We start from the raw sequence: 22683 nt of genomic DNA on the forward strand, positions 1-22683 counted from the left end.
CCCACCTGCTAGCACCCGGCCCATATCCCTCCAAGCCCTTCCTATTCAAAGACTCCACCAAATGCCTCTTAAATGTTGCAATTGTACCAGCCTCCACCACATCCTCTGGCAGCTCATTCCATACACGTACCACCCTCTGCGTGAAAAAGTTGCCCCTTAGGTCTCTTTTATATCCTTCCACTCTCACCCTAAACCTATGCCCTCTAGTTCTGGACTCCCCGATCCCAGGGAAAAGACTTTGCCTATTTATCCTATCCATGCCCCTCATAACCTTGTAAACTTCTACAAGGTCACCCCTCAGCTTCTGACGCTCCAGGGAAAACAGCCCCAGCCTGTTCAGCCTCTCCCTGTAGCTCAGATCCTCCAACCCTGGCAACATCCTTGTTAATCTTTTCTGAACCCTTTCAAGTTTTACAAGATCTTTCCGACAAGAAGGAGACCAAAATTGCACGCAATATTCCAACAGTGGCCTCACCAATGTCCTGTACAGCTGCAACATGACCCAACTCCTGCACTCAATACTCTGACCAATAAAGGAAAGCATACCAAACGCCTTCTTCACTATCCTATCTACCTGCGAGTCCACTTTCAAGGAGCTATGAACCTGCACGCTCCAAGGTCTCTTTGTTCAGCAACACTCCCTAGGACCTTACCATTAAGTGTATAAGTCCTGCGAAGATTTGCTTTCCCAAAATGCAGCACCTCGCATTTATCTGAATTAAACTCCATCTGCCATTTCTCAGCCCATTGGCCCATCTGGTCCAGATCCTGTTGTCTTTGCTGTCCACTACACCTCCAATTTTGCTGTCCACTACACCTCCAATTTTGGTGTCATCTGCAAACTTACTAACTGTACCTCTTATGTTCGCATCCAAATCATTTATGTAAATGACAAAAAGTAGAGGGCCCAGCACCGATCCTTGTGGCACTCCACTTGTCACAGGCCTCCAGTCTGAAAAACAATGTACATTCAATGTATCAAAAGGTATTGCACCTATAAACATAGCCACTCCAAAATATTAAATCTTCAAAGCAACATATTGTCTAGAGGGTAAAGAGAGTTGTGATTGTTTCAAACAGCTTACCTAGTACCAAATAACCTATTAACGACAAAATTGAATATCTGTAGTCACCTGGTTGAATAGACAATTAACTGCCAAGCTTTGTTTGAATTTTAAATCATGCAAGTTGGCTCTGATTGGTCAAAGCATTGCCATGCAAAATGAACCAGAGAATGACTGTCACCTATGTTGTTAAGTTGAAACAGTGAGTGCCCATATTCTTTTGATTTGGAGATGCCGGTGTTGGACTGGGGTGTACAAAGTTAAAAATCACAACACCAGGTTACAGTCCAACAGGTTTAATTGGAAATGCTAGCTTTCGGAGTGCTGCTCCTTCATCAGGTGGTTGTTCGTTTGCTACCTGAAATGAACTAGGCCCTGTGGATTAATATGCATAACTTCAACAAAATTAAATATTGCAACTTATATATCCAAAGTAGTAAAGGCCATCAATAAGGAGCAGCTGAAAGCAAAATGATCAAATCTTTCAGCTTTTAAAAAAATAGAAGTTGTGACAAATTAACAAAAACATTGACCATGCAAATCCAACAGATAATTATTTTTACAGTAGCTATTTTTGCTCAGGTGTATGTAGCTAAACTAGCTGCATAAAAATTAAGCATTCACTTTGCATTGGCTGAAGTGTTTTTTTTTAATGTGTAACATATTTGCTGCTGCTGCTCCTCCAATTTGAATGGCAAACAGTTTCCATTTTGCAGCTAGCATCAGGGACTCACATGCTGTCTAAAACAGTATATATGTTCTGCTACCTGTGAGTTTACATACCTTCTTCTACAATAGCATATCTAGGGTGCCTTGCAGTCTACTGATACCCCTTAAGTGCAATATCATGATAGAAGAATAATCAGCAGCAGCTCTTCCTATTTCCTGTTGGTCGATACAATAACAATAAAAAGGAAACAAATTGTGGTGCATGGGTGTCACCACAATTTCTGATCCCTGTCTTGTCTGTTTTATGTTTGTTACTCCAAAAGTAGTAGTTATCTGTTTACTTTAAATGTGCAAAGGAATTTCAAACAAGCATGATGCTAGTATTACTCACAATGATTTCACTATGATCACTATCATATAAAAGTACCCTAATTTATAGTAGCACTTATGTGCTTTAAAAGGTTTTGTGAGAACCCCTCCGTGGTCCATGGGGAATCACTAATAAATCTCCTCGTTGAGTACGAGTTTCTTTGATAACAGGCAATGGCCTATCTAACTGGAATTCAACACCTCAACCTTTTCTCTTGTGGTGTACTGGTGGAGGGTGACAGAAGGCCCAGGTTCAAGTCCTACCTGATCCAAGAGGTGTGCAGTGGCAGCTCTGAACAGGTTGATTAAAGAAACAGAACCAGCAGACCTGTTGTGGTGCAGCGGTAGCATCCCTGCTTCTGAACCAGAAGGCCCAGATTCAAGTCCCACATTCTCCAGAGGTGTGTGATAGCATCTCTGAACAGGTTGATTTTTTTTTAAGAAAGTAGACTCAGAAGGATTCTGTAGCACAGTGGTAATCCAGGAGACCAGGACTCAAGGCCTACCTGCTGTAAGGGTGTGTATCATCTCCAAACAAATTGACTCAAGAAAAAAAAATAACTCGTTGCCCATAATGGGCTTTTCAGATAAACATTAATTGGCTGCACAGGTGATTACTCGTGGTAGTTAACAGTTTTAAAAAGTCATGGTGATTTGGTGGTGGGAACGCCGTTCGGTTGTGTTTGATAATACTTTGGATATAACAAAAAGTGGCCTAGAGGCTGTTGAGGTACAGTGTCCCTACCTGGAGACCATAAGGCTTAGGTTCAAGAATTACCTGTTCCAGAAGTAGATTAGATTAGATTAGATTAGATTACATTACAGTGTGGAAACAGGCCTTTCGGCCCAACAAGTCCACACCGACCCGCCGAAGCGAAACCCACCCATACCCCTACATTTACCCCTTACCTAACACTACGGGCAATTTAGCGTGGCCAATTCACCTGACCCTGCACATCTTTTGGACTGTGGGAGGAAACCGGAGCACCCGGAGGAAACCCACACGGACACGGGGAGAACGTGCAAACTCCACACAGTCAGTCGCCTGAGGCGGGAATTGAACCCGGGTCTCAGGCGCTGTGAGGCAGCAGTGCTAACCACTGTGCCACCGTGCCGCCCATAAGTATGTGATAACATCTCTGAATATGTTGATTAGAAATTATCCATAAAGCAGACTGGGTCTGCAGATCTGCCTGTCCTGGGTTGGACTAGCCTTTGTGCACCATGAGTAATGGCTCTATTTTTTGGTGTTCAATAAGTTTGCTGATGACACCAAAATTTGCTTCGCTGATGACAGCAAAGAAGGTCACCTTAGATTACAATGGGATCTTGATCAGATGGGCCAATGGGCTGAGAAGTGGCAGATGGAGTTTAATCTAGATAAATGTGAGGTGATGCATTTTGGGAAAGCAAATCTTAGCAGGATTTATACACTTAATGGTAAGGTCCTAGGGAATGTTACTGAACAAAGAGACCCTGGAGCGTGCAGGTTCATAGCTCCTTGAAAGTGGACTCGCAGGTAGATAGGATAGTGAAGAAGGCATTTGGTATGCTTTCCTTTATTGGTCAGAGTTTGAGTGCAGGAGTTGGGAGGTCATGTTGCAGCTGAACAGGACATTGGCTAGGCCACTTTTGGAATATTACGTGCAGTTCTGGTCTCCTTCCTATCGGAAAGATGTGAAACTTGAAAAGTTCAGAAAAGATTTACAAGGATGTTGCCAGGGTTGGAGGATTTGAGCTATAGGGAGAGGTTGAATAGGCTAGGGCTGTTTTCCCTGACGCATCAGAGGCTGAGGGGTGACCTTGTAGAGGTTTATAAAATCATTAGGGGCATGGATTGATAAATAGATAAAGTCTTTTTCCTGGGGTTGGGGAGTCCAGAACTAGAGGGCATAGGTTTAGGGTGAGAGGGGAAAGATATAAAAGAGACCTAAGAGGCAACTTTTTCACGCAGAGGGTGATACGTGTATGGAATGAGTTGCCAGAGGAAGTGGTGGAGGCTATACAATTGCAACATTTAAGAGACATTTGGATGGGTATATGAATAGGAAAGGTTTGGAGGGATATGGGCGGGGTGCTGGCAGGTGGGACTATATTGGGTTGGGATATCTGGTCAGCATGGACTAGTTGGACCAAAGGGTCTGTTTCCGTGCTGTACATCTCTATGAGTTTAATAGACAATGTTATTTTCCAGTCTAGCATTCTGAGTTATTATAAATTTTGGTGCGTACCTCTTATAATTGGGATGGTGATAACATACATTTTCTCTAATCAACCTGTTCAGAAGTGTTATGACACATCTGGATCAGCTGAGACTGAACCTGAAGCTCCTGACTCAGAGGTAAGGAGACTGCCATTGCAGAAAATGTGTTGCTGGAAAAGCGCAGCAGGTCAGGCAGCATCCAAGGCACAGAAGAATCGACGTTTCGGGCATAAGCCCTTCTTCAGGATTCCTGAAGAAGGGCTTATGCCCGAAACGTCGATTCTCCTGTTCCTTGGATGCTGCCTGACCTGCTGCGCTTTTCCAGCAACACATTTTCAGCTCTGATCTCCAGCATCTGCAGCCCTCACTTTCTCCTCGAAGACTGCCATTGCACAACAGCCCGAGTGAGTTCATGTATTCATAAATCTAACATGAGAAACAACTGAACATTACTTTTCAAAATGCCCAATTTCCAAATGGAGGTGTTCCAGAAAACTCTTTTGGATACCCAAAGCTGCTTTGTAGACAGCATTATCACAACAAATGGATCACTCCCAGCTCTCGAGGTCTGACCATGCTGCAATATTCTAAAAGTGAATATACAATTTTCACAAGGCTTCCAGATCTCAACTGTGTTTCATTCCATTGTATTGTCCTCACCCAGTCACCATAAATGTTGGCCAATTTCCCTGTGGTCCAGAAACATGGAAGCCAATACTACTTTCAAGTAAAATGTGCAAATTTGAGGTGGCTGTAGTCAGAATTCTAGCCTTTCTGTTTCAAGTAGCGCAGTTCCATGCCAGACACTGCGTAGGACATCAGTTTTGGATTTAAGAATGATATTCCTTCATTTGAATTTGATAAATTCAGAAGCTCTCCAAATCTCAAAAGGGAGTGTTGAAAGAAATTAAAAAGTAATTTCAATTTCAAATTTCTGATTATAATCAAAAGCCAAGATATTATTTGTGATTTTGGGCATTGGACTGCAAAAAGTAGAAAAAAAGCTGCATAGATTAAATTGATTCCATGTATGACACTACCTATAGAGCTTTGCTTTTTCAATGTTAGCAAAAGAGAAATGCTGTTCTCAAACCTTGTAGAATTCATGGAAGTCTGCAAATGGTGCCCTCCCTATGCTACCTGTTGGTATCACTTGTTAATTCGCTATTTAGTAGAAGGTTTAAAATAGCAAATGGAATTTTGAGAACTTATAAAACATTGTACAAGTATAAGTTATAGTCATTGATAGGATGATAGCTCTGAAAGCTTCGGACTTCAAATAAACCTGTTGGACTATAACCTGGTGTTATGTGACTTCCAATTTTCCAAAAATTGGTTTAAAGTGATTGGAAAATTTTGCATACAATCCAACAACCCACAGTAGGACTCTTGTGGTGCACTGGTAGTGGAGGCCAGGACCAGGAGGCCTAGGTTCAAGGCTCATCTGCTCCAGGGATGTGTAAGACCATCTTTGATTGGATTGATTGGAAAATATCTATCCACCGATAGTGGACAAGAAACCAGCCAAAAACAAAAGTTAAGCAAAAATATATAGATATTATTTTAAGCCTCCTTTTGGATAAAGACAGAGAAATTGAAAAGTAATTTCAATATCTAATTTCTCAATGTAAACAAGAGCCATGTGATGTTGGATGTTAGACTGCAAAAAGTAGAAAAAAAACTATTACAAGTGGTACTGTACAGATTACGTTGATTCTGTGTGTGCCATAATTGTATACCTTTTGGGCTTTCTGACATGCAATTCACTAAGAACATTGTCAACAATGTAACCCATCATTTATGTTTCTCCTGTTCCACAGGTTTTGTGACTAAGTGTATTCAGTTATATGAAACCACAGTTGTTCGGCATGGGCTGATGTTAGTTGGTCCTACAGGGTCTGGAAAGACAAAGGTAGGATGCAACCTATAACAATGTTGCCTGTATACTGTAATAGATCCAAACCACAATTCATGCATAATTAAATGTGAGATTAATTCTGTTTTCAGATTCATAGTGTTGCTTCTGAGTTATACTTTGTACTAACTTGTTTACAGCTAGTTAATGATGAGGAAACAAGAGCCAATAATCAATCACTTAAAGGGACACTAACTGAAACAAAAACTTCAAAGGAATCTGATCAATTTAAATGTTATTCCTGCGCTGATAATGTGCTACAGCTCCTGTGGTGACCAGTGTCCCTTTATAACTTTTAGAAGTAAGGAGAAGTCAGGACAGAATCAGGGACCTTCAGATTTTCAGTTAAACACTCTTGCACTTAAGCTATTTAAAACTTAATACAGAATGACAGCTGCTGACACTCAGGATGCAGCCAGGAACCATCAAGTTCTGACCAGTGTTCTCCCAACTGAGCTATTTCATTGTTTATAGTATTCGTTATACTGTTTTGAGCAACCAGTAAAGATTATTAAACAAAGCTTCTTAAAGGGACAATGTACCAAAAATTCTTCAACAGAAACGTATCTAGTTTCTGGTAGTGATGGTGCATTCCAGGCTCTGCAGCATTCACTAGTTGTAGAAGGCGATCATCATACTGACAGACACCATATGCTCCCATTGGAGGGCAACTGGGCACAAATATAACATGCAATAAGGCCAAGTAGTTTTATCCAACGACACTCTCCTCAACTGATTGCCTGGACTTCCTAATAGCCACCTGGACCAGGCCTGAAAGCAGGTCCACAAGGATGTACTCTAATTTGTTTTCCACCTCCTCAGACCAAAAAAGATTACTAAATAGATAATTAGCTACTAAACAGGGCGCAGTTGGAATGGGAGCCGCTGAAGCCTGGGACCTTTAGATCTTCAATCCAACATTCTTTGAACAGAACTATTTCAGCCTTCAAGCAGAACCTGAAACCTAAGATTGAACCAGGGCAACATTCGAGTAACACGGTCCCATCTGAACTATTTTAGCCTTTATAGTACCTTCTTGAAATGTTATTAACTGCCAATAAAGACTAATAAACAAACTAACCAGTATTCCATCACTTAAAGGGGGATAGTAAGATTATACACAATGAGAACAGCTGAAACTTTGGGTTGAACCAGAACCCTGTACATCATCAGTCTAATGCTCTCTTATCTTCTGCTGACATTGTGTCTCCTTGTAGTCTGGAAAAAAATAATAAAAAGTAATAAACGGTTTTAGTCAGTATTTAGCCACTTAATGCGACATAGGAATGTCAAGCAGAAGTGCTGAAACCTGAGATTGAATCTAGCAATATTGAAACTCACATTCAAATTGAGTTATATCAGTTCTTCCTAAAAAGATGATAATATCAGAGCCCTTGAATATTTGGATAGATTGTTGCTAAGAAAGGCAGTGAAAGATTATCAGTGTTAGGCAGTAATGTGGATTTGAGGTGACAATTAGATCAACATCATCCTATTAAATGGCAGAGCAGGTTCCAAATAGCCTATTCCTTAATTGTACATACTTCAGGAAAACTGGAGATGCTGAGGTCTGGGGTTGAACCAGACATTTAACTCTTTACTCTAATGTCTTCTAACAGAGCTATTTTAGTCTGTACAATTCCTTTTTATATTCTTTTCAGCAACAAATAAATACTAACAAGCAAATTAGCCAGGATGCTGCCATTTTTGGAACATGAATCAGTTCATATAGAGTGAGAGCTGCTGAAACCTTGGAATGAGCTAGATCATTAGGTTATCAGTCTAACACTTTCCAAACTAAGCTACTTCAGTCTTTATGCAAAACAAGATTTACACTCCTTTAGATCTTCTGTTTAATGCTTTCACAATTGAGGTATTTACTATTATTGTTAAAGTTATTTTGAGTCCACCAATTTCTCTCTGTAACTGAAGAGAAATAGAAAAACCATGGATTTTATCTGTTGGAAGGGAGGAAAGGTATGTGGGAAAAAGGCACTTTCAGGGACATCGAAACAAACTCTCCCATTGGAGCTATTTCACTGGTTATCCAGAATGGCAGCTGCTGAACATGGAATTGAACCAGGGACCAGTTAGCACTTCAATCTAATGCTGTCCCAACTGAGACTTTTCAGCCTGCATAGCATTGCTTTATAATTCATCTGAGCAATTATTAAAGAGTAATAAACAAACCAATCATACTTCAAAAGAGCTGCTGAAACCTGGGATTAAACACAGGTCCTTCAGATGTTCACTCAATGTTCACCCAACTGAATAATAGCACTGTTCATATCTTTTAGAGTAAGTAAACTCAAGCAGAGTAATTAACAAGCAAACCAGTATTCGGTCACTTAATGGGCTCTAGGTAGGTTACTGAAAACTGCTGAAATCTAGGATTGAATCAGAGTCCTTTAGTCTAAAATTCTTCAACCTGAGCTATTTCAACCTTCACACATTTTCATTCATACCCTTTTCGGCAAACTACAAATGCTAATAATTGAATTAACTTAACAGAGCAGAATCAAATTATACAAAGTGAAAAAAGATGAAACCTTATTCTGAACTAGAGACTTTTAGATCTTCAGGCTAGTTTGCCAACTGAGCTGTTTCAGACTCTTTACAACATAAAAGATGCTGAACCCTGATGATAAAACAGAGATCTTTACTCAAAGATTTTCCTAACTAGGCTATTTCAGCCATCAAAGTTTTGCTTTATACTCTTGACTAAAAAAATTAGTACTGTAACAAATTAACCAGTATTCTGGCATGGTAGGTCAGTGGTTAGCATAGCAGCTTCACAGCGCCAGGGGCCCAGGTTCGATTCCAGCCTTGGGCTGTGTGGAATTTGCACATTCCCTCCCCGTGTCTGTGTAGGTCATGGGGTTCCTCCGGGTGCTCTGGTTTCCTCCCAGAATCCAAAGATGTGCAGGTCCGGTGGATTGGTCATGTTAAATTGCATGTGTTAGGTGCATTTGTCAGAGGGAAATGGTTCTGGGTGGGTTACTCTTCGAAGGGTCGGTGTGCACTTGTTGGGCCAAATGGCCTGTTTCCACACTGTAACGAATCTAATCAGCTTATAGAGTCATAGAGTCATAGCAATGTACAGCATGGAAACAGACCTTTCGGTCCAACCTGCCCATGCCGACCAGATATCCCAACCCAATCTAGTCCCACCTGCCAGCACCCGGCCTATATCCCTCCAAATCCTTCCTATTCATAAACTCATCCAAATGCCTCTTAAATGTTACAATTGTACCAGCCTCCACCACATCTTCTGGCAGCTCATTCCATACACGTACTACCCTCTGCATGAAAACATTGCCCATCAGGTCTCTTTTATATATTTTCCCTCTCACCCTAAACCTATGCCTTCTAGTTCTGGACTCCCCGACCCCAGGGAAAAGACTTTGTCTATTTATCCTATCATGCCCCTCATAATTTTGTAAACCTCTATAAGGTCACCCCTCAGCCTCTGACACTCCAGGGAAAACAGCCCCAGCCTGTTCAGCCTCTCCCTGTAGCTCAGTTCCTCCAACCCTGGCAACATCCTTGTTAATCTTTTCTGAACCCTTTCAAGTTTCACAACATCTTTCCGATAGGAAGGAGACCAGAATTGCACGCAATATTCCAACAGTGGCCTCATCAATGTCCTGTACAACCGCAACATGACCTCCCAACTCCTGCACTCAATACTCTGACCAATATAGGAAAGCATTTCAAACGCCTTCTTCACCATCCTATCTACCTGCGAATCCACTTTCAAGGAGCTATGAACCTGCACACTTCAAGGTCTCTTTGTTCAGCAACACTCCCTAGAACCTTATCATTAAGTGTATGAGTCCTGCTAAGATTTGCTTTCCCAAAATGCAGCATCTCACATTTATCTGAATTAAACTCCATCTGCCACTTCTCAGCCCATTGGCCCACCTGATCCAGATCCTGTTGTAACCTGAGGTAACCCTCTTCGCTGTCCACTACATCTCCAATTTTGGTGTCATCTGCAAACTTACTAACTGTACCTCTTATGCTTGCATCCAAATCATTTATGTAAATGACAAAAAGTAGAGGGCCCCGCACCGATCCTTGTGGTACTCCACTGGTCACGGGCTTCCAGTCTGAAAAACAACCCTCCACCACCACCCTCTGTCTTCTACCTTTAAACCAGTTCTGAATCCAAATGGCTAGTTTTCCCTGTATTCCATGACATCTAACCTTGCTAATCAGTCTCCCATGGGGAACCTTGTCAAACACCTCACTGAAGTCCATATGGATCACATGAACTGCTCTGCCCTCATCAATCCTCTTTGTTACCTCTTCAAAACAGTCAATCAAGTTTGTGAGACATGATTTCCCACGCACAAAGCCATGTTGACTATCCCGAATCAGTCCTTGCCTTTCCAAATACATGTACATCCTGTCCCTCAGGATTCCCTCAACAACTTGCCACCAATGAGGTCAGGCTCATCGGTCTATAGTTCCCTGGCTTGTCTTTACCGCCCTTCTTAAACAGTGGCACCACTTTTGCCAACCTCCAGTCTTCCAACACCTCACCTGTAACTATCGATGATACAAATATCTCAGCGAGAGGCCCAGTAATCACTTCTCTAGCTTCCCACAGAGCTCTTGGGTACACCTGATCAGGTCCTGGAGATTTATCCACTTTTATGTGTTTCAAGGCATCCAGCACTTCCTCCTTTGTAATATGGACATTTTGCAAGATGTCACCATCTATTTCCCTACAGTCTATATCTTCCATATCCTTTTCCACAGTAAATACTGATGCAAAATATTCATTTAGTATCTCCCCCATTTTCTGTTGTTCCACACAAAGGCCATCTTGCTGATCTTTGAGGGGCCCTATTCACTCCCTAGTTACCTTTTTGTCCTTAATATATTTGTAAAAACCCTTTGGATTCTCCTTAATTCTATTTGCCAAAGCGATCTCATGTCCCCGTTTTGCCCTCCTGATTTCCCTCTTAAGTATACTCCTACTTCCTTTATACCCTTCTAAGTATTCACTCGATCTATCCTGTCTATAACTGACATATGCTTCCTTCTTTTTCTTAACCTAACCCTCAATTTCTTTAGTCATCCAGCATTCCCTATACCTACCAGTATGGAGTAAGATCACCTGAAACTTCTGAGAGAACTAGGGACCATTAGATTTTAAGTTTGACAGTTTCCTAACTGAAGTATTTGAGCATTCATTCAGAATGTGAGCTGTTGAAACCTGAGATGAACCAATGGCTGTAAGCTCTTCAATTTATTTTAGTCTACACAGTGCTTCCTTATAGTCTTTGGAGAAGCTAACAAAAAGCATTAATGTTAATCATTATTCAGTCACTTAGAAGAAAAGATGTTGAAACTCAGGATTCAACCAAGAATCTTTCAATTTTCTATACAACATTCTTCTAACTGTAAACTCTTTTGGTGTTAATGCAGAACAAGAGCTGCTACACTTTGGGATTGAACAATGAGCTTTCAGTTTAACACACTCCCCACTCAACTTTTTTGAACCTTCCTTGGATACTAGAGCTGCAGAAACCTAGTGTTGAAGCAGGATCTTTTCAATCTTTACTTTGACACTCTCTTAGCTGAGCTATGTGAGCCTTCATGTGAAGTGAGAACTGCTGGAACCCTGGAATAAACCATGGACTACTTGGATCTTCAGTGTAATGCTTTTCACTCTGAGCAGCATAAAGTGAGCCAGACTGGGTTAGAATGACAGATTTTCTTTCCTAAAGGGAAGTAGAAAGCCTGATGGACTTTTTCTTCAATCTGCTTATTTCATGGCCACCATTACTCAACTAGTTTTCTATTCTTTATTGATTAAATCAATAAAGTTAAAATACCCAGCTGTCTTGTTCCATTTGAACACATGTCTATGTAGCTTTGATCCAATAGGATGGATTATTAGTTTGGTAATATAACCACAATGCTATCATCCCTTGCTGTTCCCTTTCTGAGGGAACCGGCTAGGCCAGATGGATCTTTGTTCTGAAAGATCGATCTTCATCTGACTGTTATAATGTTGTCATATGTGGCTACGAGATGCCACTTGACAGTGACCAGAAATCTTTGATCACCACCAAGAACTTGGTGCCAGTTATTAATATCAACTCAAGCTTGTTCACTAACTTCCTGATAGTGGAAATGAGCACCTTAAATTTCTGAAGCCCAATGCATAGTCATATTGAGCTCTGCATATGCACTTAGACTCTCTGTCTGCAAAAACTCTCTTGACGTGTACCTTGAACTTGCTATTCATTTTTGGTGCTCCGTAGGTTCCTGATACTCTCCTACCTGCTGATAGAGATGGTACAGCAGCACTGAAATCTATTCTGAACCATTTTATGCAGGGGTCTCTAAGGGTATTTGTGAAGGGTTTTGCAAAGAGTTGGGAGAGGGAATTTTCAGAATGGCAATGTGTAAAGTGGAGTGTCACAGAAATCAGTGTTGGGACCACAATTATAGATTGACAGTTTCCTAACTGAAAAACAGGATGACACAAAGAGTCTACAGAGGGATGTAAACAGGTTAAGTAAGTGAGCACAAACTTAGAAGATGAAATGTCATGGGACAAAACGTGAGGTTATGCACTTTGTCTGGGAGAATGGAGGAGCTGAATATTATTTAAATGGAGAATCACGGCAGAAAGTTATAGCACAGAATGTTTTAGGTGTTCTTGTGCATAAATCACAAAAAGCTAGCATAAATTTCAACAAATAATAGTGAAGGCTAATTAAATTTGGCCTTTATTTCAAATGGAATGGAATTAAAAATAAGGAAGTCTTACCAAACGTATACAAGGCAGTAGCTGAAAAATGTGTTGCTGGAAAAGCGCAGCAGGTCAGGCAGCATCCAAGGAGCAGAAGAATCGATATTTCGGACATAAGCCCTTCTTCAGGAATGAGGAAGGTGTGCCAAGCAGGCTAAGATAAAAGGTAGGGAGGAGGGACTTGGGGGAGGGGCATTGGGAATGCAATAGGTGGAAGGAGGTTAAGGTGAGGGTGATAGGCCGGAGTGGGGTGGGGACGGAGAGGTCGGGAACAAGTTTGCAGGTCAAGAAGGCAGAGCTGAGTCCGAGGGTTGGGACTGAGATAAGGTGGGAGAGGGGAAATGAGGAAGCTGGAGAAATCTGCATTCATCCCTTGTGGTTGGAGGGTTCCTAGGTGGAGGATGAGCCGCTCTTCCTTCAGTCGTCGTGTTGCCATGGTCTGGCGATGGAGGAGGCCAAGGACCTGCATGTCCTTGGCGGAGTGGGAGGGGAAGTTAAAGTGTTCCGCCACGGGGCGGTTGAGTTGGTTGGTGCGGGTGTCCCAGAGGTGTTTTCTGAAACCTTCCGCAAGTCGGCAGCCTGTCTCCCCAATGTAGAGGAGGGCACATCGGGTGCAGTGGATGCAGTAAATGATGTGTCTGAAGGTGCAGGTGCAGATGAATTTGTGGTGGATATGGAAGGATCCCTTGGGGCCTTGGAGGGAAGTAAGGGAGAAGGTGTGGGCGCAAGTTTTGCATTTCTTGCGGTTGCAGGGGAAGGTGCCGGGAGTGGAGGTTGGGTTGATGGGGGGGTGTGGACCTGACGAGGGAGTCGTGGAGGGAGTGGTCTTTCTGGAACGCTGATAGTGGAAGGGGAGGGAAAGATATCCTTGGTGGTGGGGTCTGTCTGGAGGTGGCGGAAATGACGAAGGATGAGGACCAGTGGGGTTCTGTCCTGTGGCGATTGGAAGGATGGGGTTCAAGGGCGGAGGAGCGGGAAGTGGAGGTGATGCGGTGGAGAGCATCATCAACCACGTCTGAGGGGAAATTGCGGTCTTTGAAGAAGGAGGCCATCTGGTTTGTTCGGTATTGGACTTGGTCCTCCTGGGAGCAGATGCGGCGGAGGCAAAGATTTGCGAATGTGGGATGGCGTTTTTACTGGGGGTAGGGTGGGAGGAGGTGTAATCTAGGTAGCTGTGGGAGTCAATCGATTTATAGTAAATGTCCGTGTTGAGTGGGTCGCCGGAGATAGAAGTGGAGAGGTCTAGGAAGGGGAGGGAGAAGTCTGAGACAGTCCAGGTAAATTTGAGGTCGGGGTGGGAGGTGTTAGTAAAGTGGATGAACTGTTCAACCTCCTCGTGGGAGCACGAGGTAGCGCCGATACAGTCATCAATGTAGCAGACGAAAAGGTGGGGGGTGGTGCCAGTGTAGCTGCGGAAGATGGACTGTTCCACATAACCGACGAAGCTATAAATCGACTATAAATTTACTATAAATCGACCGACTCCCACAGCTACCTAGATTACACCTCCTCCCATCCTGCCACCTGTAAAAATGCCATCCCATATTCCCAATTCCTTCGCCTCTGCCGCATCTGCTCCCAGGAGGACCAAGTCCAATACTGAACAACCCAGGTGGCCTCCTTCTTCAAAGACCGCAATTTCCCCTCAGACGTGGTTGACGATGCTCTCCACCGCATCTCCTCCACTTCCTGCTCCTCTGCCCTTGAACCCTGCCCCTCCAATCGCCATCAGGACAGAACATCATTGGTCCTCACCTACCACCCCACCAACCTCCAGATACATTGTATCATCCTTCGTCATTTCCGCCACCTCCAGACAGACCCCACCACCAAGGATATCTTTCCCTCCCCTCCCCTATCAGTATTCCGGAAAGACCACTCCCTCGTTAGGTCCACACCCTCCACCAACCTAACCTCCACTCCCGGCACCTTCCCCTGCTACCGCAAGAAATGCAAAACTTGCGCCCACACCTCCCCCCTCACTTCCCTCCAAGGCCCCAAGGGATCCTTCCATAACCGTCACAAATTCACCTGCACCTCCACACACATCATTTACTGCATCCGCTGCACCCGATGTGGCCTCCTCTACATTGGGAAGACAGGCCACCTACTTGCGGAAGGTTTCGGAGAACACCTCTGGGACACCCGCACCAACCAACCCAACCACCCTGTGGCGGAAGACTTTAACTTCCCCTCCCACTCCGCCAAGGATATGCAGGTACTTGGCCTCCTCCATCGCCTGACCATGGCAACACGACGGCTGGTGGAAGAGTGCCTCATCTCCCGCCTAGGAACCCTCCAACCACAAGGGATGAATGCAGATTTCTCCAGCTTCCTCATTTCCCCTCCCCCCACCTTATCTCAGTCCCAACCCTCGGACTCAGCACCGTCTTCTTGACCTGCAATCTTGTTCCCGACCTCTCCGCCCCCACCCCCTCTCCGGCCTATCACCCTCACCTTAACCTCCTTCCACATATTGCATTCCCAATGCCCCTCCCCCAAGTCCCTCCTCCCTACCTTTTATCTTAGCCTGCTTGGCACACCTTTCTCATTCCTGAAGAAGGGCTTATGTCCGAAATATCGATTCTCCTGCTCCTTGGATGCTGCCTGACCTGCTGTGCTTTTCCAGCAACACATTTTTCAGCTCTGATCTCCAGCATCTGCAGTCCTCACTTTCTCCTAGTATACAAGGCAGTAGTTAGACCACAGGGGGAATAGTGTTTTATCAAAGGAAATTTATACTGATATTTGTAGGCAGTCCAGAGTAGGTTGACTAAGTTGATCTCAGGTAAAGAAGGATTGTCTTTTGAGTAAAGAGGTTGAGTCTGTTGGTCTAAACTCATTGGAGTTTAGAAGAATGAGAGGCGACCTACTGAATCATGCAAGTTTCTTAGGGGACTTGACAGTATAGCTGCAAAGACATTGTTCTACCTTGTGAGAAAGTTTCGGATCAGAAGACATAATCTGTTTGCCCTCTAGGGACAGAGATAGATAGAATCATAGCATGCCTACTGTGTGGAAACAGGCCCTTTGACCCAACAGTCCACACTGACCCTCTGAAGAGTACCCACCCAGACCCTATTATCTTATATTTACCCCGACTAATGCACCTAACCTTCGCATCCCTGAACACAATGGGCAATTTAGCATGGCCAGTTCACCTAACCGGCATATCTTTGGTTTATGGGAGGAAACCCTCGCAGAGGGGTGTAAACCCTCGAGAATGTGCAAACTCCACACAGACAGTCACCCGAGGCAGGAATCAAACCCGGGTCCCTGGCACTGTGAGCCACCATGCCAGGAAAGAATTTCTTCTTTCAGAGGGTTGTGAATCTGTGGAATTCTTTATCACAAGAAGATTGTCAATTCTGTATCGTTAAGTATATTCAAGGCTGAGATTGATTAAAAATCAAGGGTTACTGGAAAAAGGCAGTAAAATGGAGGTTATATAAAGGTTATCCAATCAGCTATGATTTCATTGAAAGGCAGAACAGATGAGCTGAATGGTATACGCATGATCCCAAGCCTTTAACTCTCTATTCACCTGTTCATCTCTGTTCATTTATGTTTATCTGTTCTCTCCTCTATTTGTTTCTCTTCATTGATGTTTATTCTCTTGTCACCACTCCTCCAGCTTATCTGATTTCCTTGAATCAGATGTTTCCATACTGATGCTCGACTGATGCTTATCTGGTGGGAATGCTTTCTGTTTCATCCTGGCACTAGCTGAATCATTTTGCAATCTGTTGACACAAACACAAGAGAATGAATTTCAGCATAATATGCAGAGTGAATGTTTGGATACATATGAGTAATGCCAAAATGGTGCCACTGCTGATAATTTACAGATGTGTTTGTCTTTATTCAGCATTTAAACGCTAATTAAAAATTAACACTTACCATGTTGAGTGTAGAGTAACTTGATTATCTCACAGCTAAATGTATTTATAAATAATTGGACATAATAGTTCTATATAATTTACAATGACAAACCAACCACAATTGGAAGTGGCAAACAAATAAAAATGTGAATACCTGACTTTTGTTAGAGCATGATGCTATAATTTAAATCTGCTGACAAGCAGTCAGCTAACATAAATTGGCATTTATTTTACAGACGAAAGAAATAAACTTCCTCTATAATATTCAAATCCCGCTTTTATTTTTGTTACTTCTTTACCTAGTGTTATGAAGTTCTAGCAGCAGCAATGTCAGCCTTAAGAGGGCAGATGTCTAGCAGTGGAGAAAATTATGAAAAAGTCTCTGTGTTTGTCCTCAACCCTAAATCCATCACCATGGGTCAACTATATGGGGAATTCGATCTTTTAACTCATGAATGGTAAGTATGGTTGGTTCATATTAAACCATTACCACAGCGAAATTGTAGCATAGTCTCTACATAATGCAATAACACTGCAAAATTACAATTTTACTGCAGAATGCAATGTTACTAGTAATGAAAATCATAGAAACTGATCAAGAATCAGTTTAAAGCGTAAAGTGTAAATTCTATTAAGCTACTTGAATTCAGGAATTTAAAGCAATATGCTGTACTAAAAAAGGAAGCCTTGTGTTTTTATAGGGCTTTCATGCTATCAGGTTGATATTGACCAAGAAATTTAGAACAAAGAAATTGGGTTTCAGGTTAGGGACCAATCATTTAGGATTGAGTTGAAAAGGAATTTTTCATTCAACGAGTTGTGATTCCATAAGGTTGTGGATGATTTGTCATTGAATATATTTAAGACTGTGGTACACAGCCTTTGTTCTCTCAGTAAATTAAGGGATATGAGTGAGAAAGTGGAATTAAGTCCAAGATCAGCTATCGTCATACTGACTTGCTGGGCCATATATGTTTTACATTTTTATGATGCTCCAAAGCAATTTAAATCTAATTAAGTACTTTTGTGAAGTGTAATCATTTTTTACAATGTGCACAATTTGCATATTGTCAGTATCCCACAAACAGCAATTCACGGGTGGCCAGATAATCCGTTTTACTGAAGATAATTAAAGGCAATATTGGCCAAGAAACCAGAGAATTCCTTTTTCTTTTTTTCCCAATATGCTATGGGATCCTTTACATGAACCCCTGAGTAGATGGGGCTTAGTTTAATAACTTAAATGAAAGATAGATCTTTCATAATGCAGCAGGCACAGTTCATGGAGACAAGTTTTTAAATGTGAAAATAAATGTTTATCAAGAAATAAGCATTATTGAGTGTGAATTGTACCATGCTTTAGCAAGAGGCCAATTTCTACACAAACTGTTCTTTGCCTCTATAATAGGACAGATGGCATTCTATCATCTTTAATACGGGGTGGATCTGCAGCCACTGACCGTGTAAAAAAATGGTACATGTTTGATGGGCCTGTTGATGCAGTGTGGATTGAAAACATGAATACTGTCCTGGATGATAACAAGAAACTATGCCTCAGCTCTGGAGAAATCATCAAACTCACTGAGGTAGGAAAAAAGAAGTAATGAAACCAAAAAACTTTGTGGGTTAATTCCATAATTTGGAAATTGGTCATTGGCTCACTTACAGCTAGGCTCCAACATTCGCTAGGATTTGCATTGGGGCAGACTGATCTGATATTGTGTGGTAAATGCAGAAGGAACTTCCATCCCTCTGCTTATGACATTTTAATTCTTTTTTTGTGCTGAGGACCTACAGAGTGTAAGAGACCAATTATTTGAAGAGGAATTTCTTCAATCAGAGTTGGGACATTCTGTACTCCATGAAGTTGTGGATGCTTTGTTACAGCTCAATCTAAACTTCAGGATTTAAAGGGCAATTCAAAAGTGGAATTTAGAAATAATTGAAGGTGGATGGCTGAAGATGGAGAAGTTTCATAATGAATTTAGGTTTCTCTTCACTCCATAGATTGCTGTAATCAGTGGAGTGAGATTCTGTTCTCCAGCAAAGGGAAGGTGAGATCTGCAAATGCCACAAAAGTTGCTTGTATAATAACTCCACACAGGCCAGTATCCCATTATCAAGTAACCCTTTATTTACATGTGGAGTGTCCTTGACTCTAATACTACCCTTTTGGAGACAGCTCTCAGAGTGCCAGAATCTCTTACACTCCTTTTTTTAATCTGTCAGACAGAACTCCCTAATTAGACCAGATTAACATATTCTATGAGGTCCAATTGGCTGACCTCCTTGCAATCACTACAGCTTGGCTGGAGGTGGGTGAGGAAATCAACAGCAACATTTCAAGGCTTTGTATGGGAATCACTTTAACAAGAAACTTTTTTTCTTCCTTTATTGAAAACAGGATCCATTCAAGGGAATTGATGGCCCACTTTCTTCCCCTCTCATAGAGTCATAGAGATGTACAGCATGGAAAAGACCCTTCAGTCCAACCTGTCCATGCCGACCAGATATCCCAACCCAATCTAGTCCCACCTGCCAGCACCCAGCCCATATCCCTCCAAACCCTTCCTATTCATATACCCATCTAAATGCCTCTTAAATGTTGCAATTGTACCAGCCTCCACCACTTCCTCTGGCAGCTCATTCCATACTCGTACCACCCTCTGTGTGAAAACGTTGCCCCTTAGTCTTCTTTTATATATTTTCCCTCTCACCCTAAACCTATGCCCTCTAGTTCTGGCCTCCCCGACTCAGGGAAAAGACTTTGTCTATTTACCCTAACCATGCTCTTCATAATTTTGTAAACCTCTATAAGTTCACCTCTCAGCGTCCGACGCTCCAGGGAAAATAGCCCCAGTCTGTTCAGCCTCTCCCCATAGCTCAAATCCTCCAACCCTGGCAACATCCTTGTTAATCTTTTCTGAACCTTTTCAAGTTTCACAACATCTTTCCGATAGGAAGGAGACCAGAATTGCACGCAATATTCCAACAGTGGCCTAACCAATGTCCTGTATAGCCGCAACATGACCTCCCAACTCCTGTACTCAATACTCTGACCAATAAAAGAAAACACACCTAACACCTTCTTCACTATTCTACTCCAAGGTCTCTTTGTTCAGCAACACTCCCTAGGACCTTACCAGTAGGTGTATGAGTCCTGCTAAGATTTGCTTTCCCAAAATGCAGAACCTCGCATTTATCTGAATTAAACTCCATCTGCCACTTCTCAGCCCATTGGCCCATCTGGTCAAGATCCTGTTGTCATCTGAGGTAACCCTCTTCACTGTCCACTACACCTCCAATTTTGCTGTCATCTGCAAACTTACTAACTGTACCTCTTATGCTTGCATCCAAATCATTTATGTAAATGACAAAAAGTAGAGGGCCCAGCACCAATCCTTGTGGCCTTCCACTGGTCACAGGCCTCCAGTCTGAAAAACAATCCTCCACCACCACCCTCTGTCTTCTACCTTTGAGCCAGTTCTGTATCCAAATGGCCAATTCTCCCTGTATTCCGTGAGATCTAACCTTGCTAATCAGTCTCCCATGGGGAACCTTGTCAAACGCCTTACTGAAATCCATGTAGATCACATCTAACGCTCTGTCCTCATCAATCCTCTTTGTTACTTCTTCAAAAAATTCAATCAAGTTTGTGAGACATGATTTCTCACACACAAAGCCACGTTGACTACCCTTAATCAGTCCTTGCCTTTCCAAATACATGTACATCCTGTCCCTCAGGATTCCCTCCAACAACTTGCCCAACACTGACGTCAGGCTCACTGGTCTACAGTTCCCTGGTCCTTACCACCGTTCTTGAACAGTGGCACCATGTTAGCCAACCTCCAGTCTTCCGGCACCTCACCTGTGACTATCGATGATACAAATATCTCAACAAGAGGCCCAGCAATCACTTCCCTAGCTTCCTACAGAGTTCTCGGGTACACCTGATCAGGTCCTGGGGATTTATCCACTTTTATGTGTTTCAAGACATCCAGCACTTCCTCCTCTGTAATATGGACATTTTGCAAGATGTCACCATCTATTTCCCTACAGTCTATATCTTCCATATCCTTTTCCACAGTAAATACTGATGCAAAATACTTGTTTAGTATCTGCCCCATTTTCTGCCGCTCCAAGCAAAGGCTGCCTTGCTGATCTTTGAGGGGCCCTATTCTCTCCCTCGTTACTCTTTTGTCCTTAATGTATTTGTAAAAACTCTTTGGATTCTCCTTAATTCTATTCGCCAAAGCTATCTCATGTCCCCTTTTTGCCCTCCTGATTTCCCACTTAAGTATACTCCTACTTCCTTTATACTCTTCTAAGTATTCACTCGATCTGTCTATATCTTACATATGCTTTCTTCTTTTTGTTAACCAAACTCTCAATTTCTTTAGTCATCCAGCAATCCCTATACCTACCAGCCTTTCCTTTCACCCTGGCAGGAATATACTTTCTCTGCAATCTCGTTATCTCATTTCTGAAGGCTTCCCATTTTCCAGCTGTCCCTTTACCTGCCCCCAATCAGCTTTCGAAAGTTATTGCCTAATACTGTCAAAATTGGCCTTCCTTCAATTTAGAACTTCAACTTTTAGATCTGGTCTGTCCTTTTCCATCACTATTTTAAATCTAATGGAATTATGGTCGCTGGCCCCAAAGTGCTTCCCCACTGGCACCTCAGTCACCTGCCCTGCCTTATTTCCCAAAAGTAAGTCAAGTTTTGCACCTTCTCGAGTAGGTACATCCACATAATGAATCAGAAAATTGTCTTGTACACACTTAAGAAATTCCTCTCCATCTAATCCCTTAACACTATGGCAGTCCCAATCTAAATTTGGAAAGTTAAAATCCCCTACCATAACCACCCTATTATTTTTACAGATAGATGAGATCTCCTTACAAATTTGTTTCTCAATTTCCCTCTGATCGTTAGGGGGTCTATAATACAATCCGAATAAGGTGATCATCCCTTTCTTATTTCTCAGTTCCACTCAAATAACTTCCCTGGATGTATTTCCAGGAATATCCTCCCTCAGCACAGCTGTAATGCTATCCCTTATCAAAAATACCACTCCCCCTCCTCTCTTGCCTCCCTTTCTATCCTTCCTGTAGCATTTGTATCCTGGAACATTAAGCTGCCAGTCCTGCCCATCCCTGAGCCATGTTTCTGTACTTGCTATGATATCCCAGTCCCATGTTCCTAACCATGCCCTGAGTTCATCTGCCTTCCCTGTTAGGCCCCTTGAATTGAAATAAATGCAGTTTAATTTATTAGTCCTACCTTGTCCGTACCCGCCCTGACTGTTTAACTCACTTCTGTTCTCAACTGTACCAGTCTCACCTTCCATCCAACCATATTTCTCCATCTAATCTACATTTTGCCATATATTCACCATACCCTCTGACTTTACCCTATCTGATGCTGAATGATCTGTGGTCATCAAAGGACATAGCTTTATCCTTCCGTCTCTACCTCAATGCATTTCAGGCACTACATCACACTAAATCTTTGCGCATTGCCTTTGCCTTCTTGCCTCCATGATCTCCAAAACTCAGAGCATCTTGGTCAATAACATCACAGCAGTTAAATATGAATCTGAATAATTTGTCTTCCCTCTACTGAAATCATAGAGAAGAGTAAAGTTTTACAATTGTACTACAATATAAATATGAGTGTATTAGAAAATGTTGTGTTTAAATATTTCTGTTCTTTAATAGAAGCATATAAAATCTATTATTTTGCCCCATTTCTCCATCTTACTCATTGATTGCTAACTGACAAGTTGACATTTAACTTGGCTATG

The 22683-nt window shown here is 42.3% G+C and overlaps 1 protein-coding gene across 2 annotated transcripts in view; it reads left to right on the forward strand.

Moving 5' to 3' along the window:
* dnah1 (dynein, axonemal, heavy chain 1) overlaps window positions 1-22683 on the forward strand; it is a 422195-nt gene that overhangs the window by 202602 nt on the left and 196910 nt on the right. For both annotated transcript variants that reach the window (XM_043708503.2, XM_087994517.1), the window contains 3 exons: window positions 6126-6217; window positions 17180-17334; window positions 18285-18462. In XM_043708503.2, the coding sequence (XP_043564438.2) occupies window positions 6126-6217; window positions 17180-17334; window positions 18285-18462 (425 nt within the window). The remainder of the gene's footprint in view (window positions 1-6125; window positions 6218-17179; window positions 17335-18284; window positions 18463-22683) is intronic.

The sequence above is a fragment of the Chiloscyllium plagiosum genome, unplaced genomic scaffold (genome assembly GCF_037043375.1).
Source record: "Chiloscyllium plagiosum isolate Xiang-an unplaced genomic scaffold, Cpla_swu_hap1 HiC_scaffold_14, whole genome shotgun sequence".
NCBI lineage: Eukaryota > Metazoa > Chordata > Chondrichthyes > Orectolobiformes > Hemiscylliidae > Chiloscyllium > Chiloscyllium plagiosum.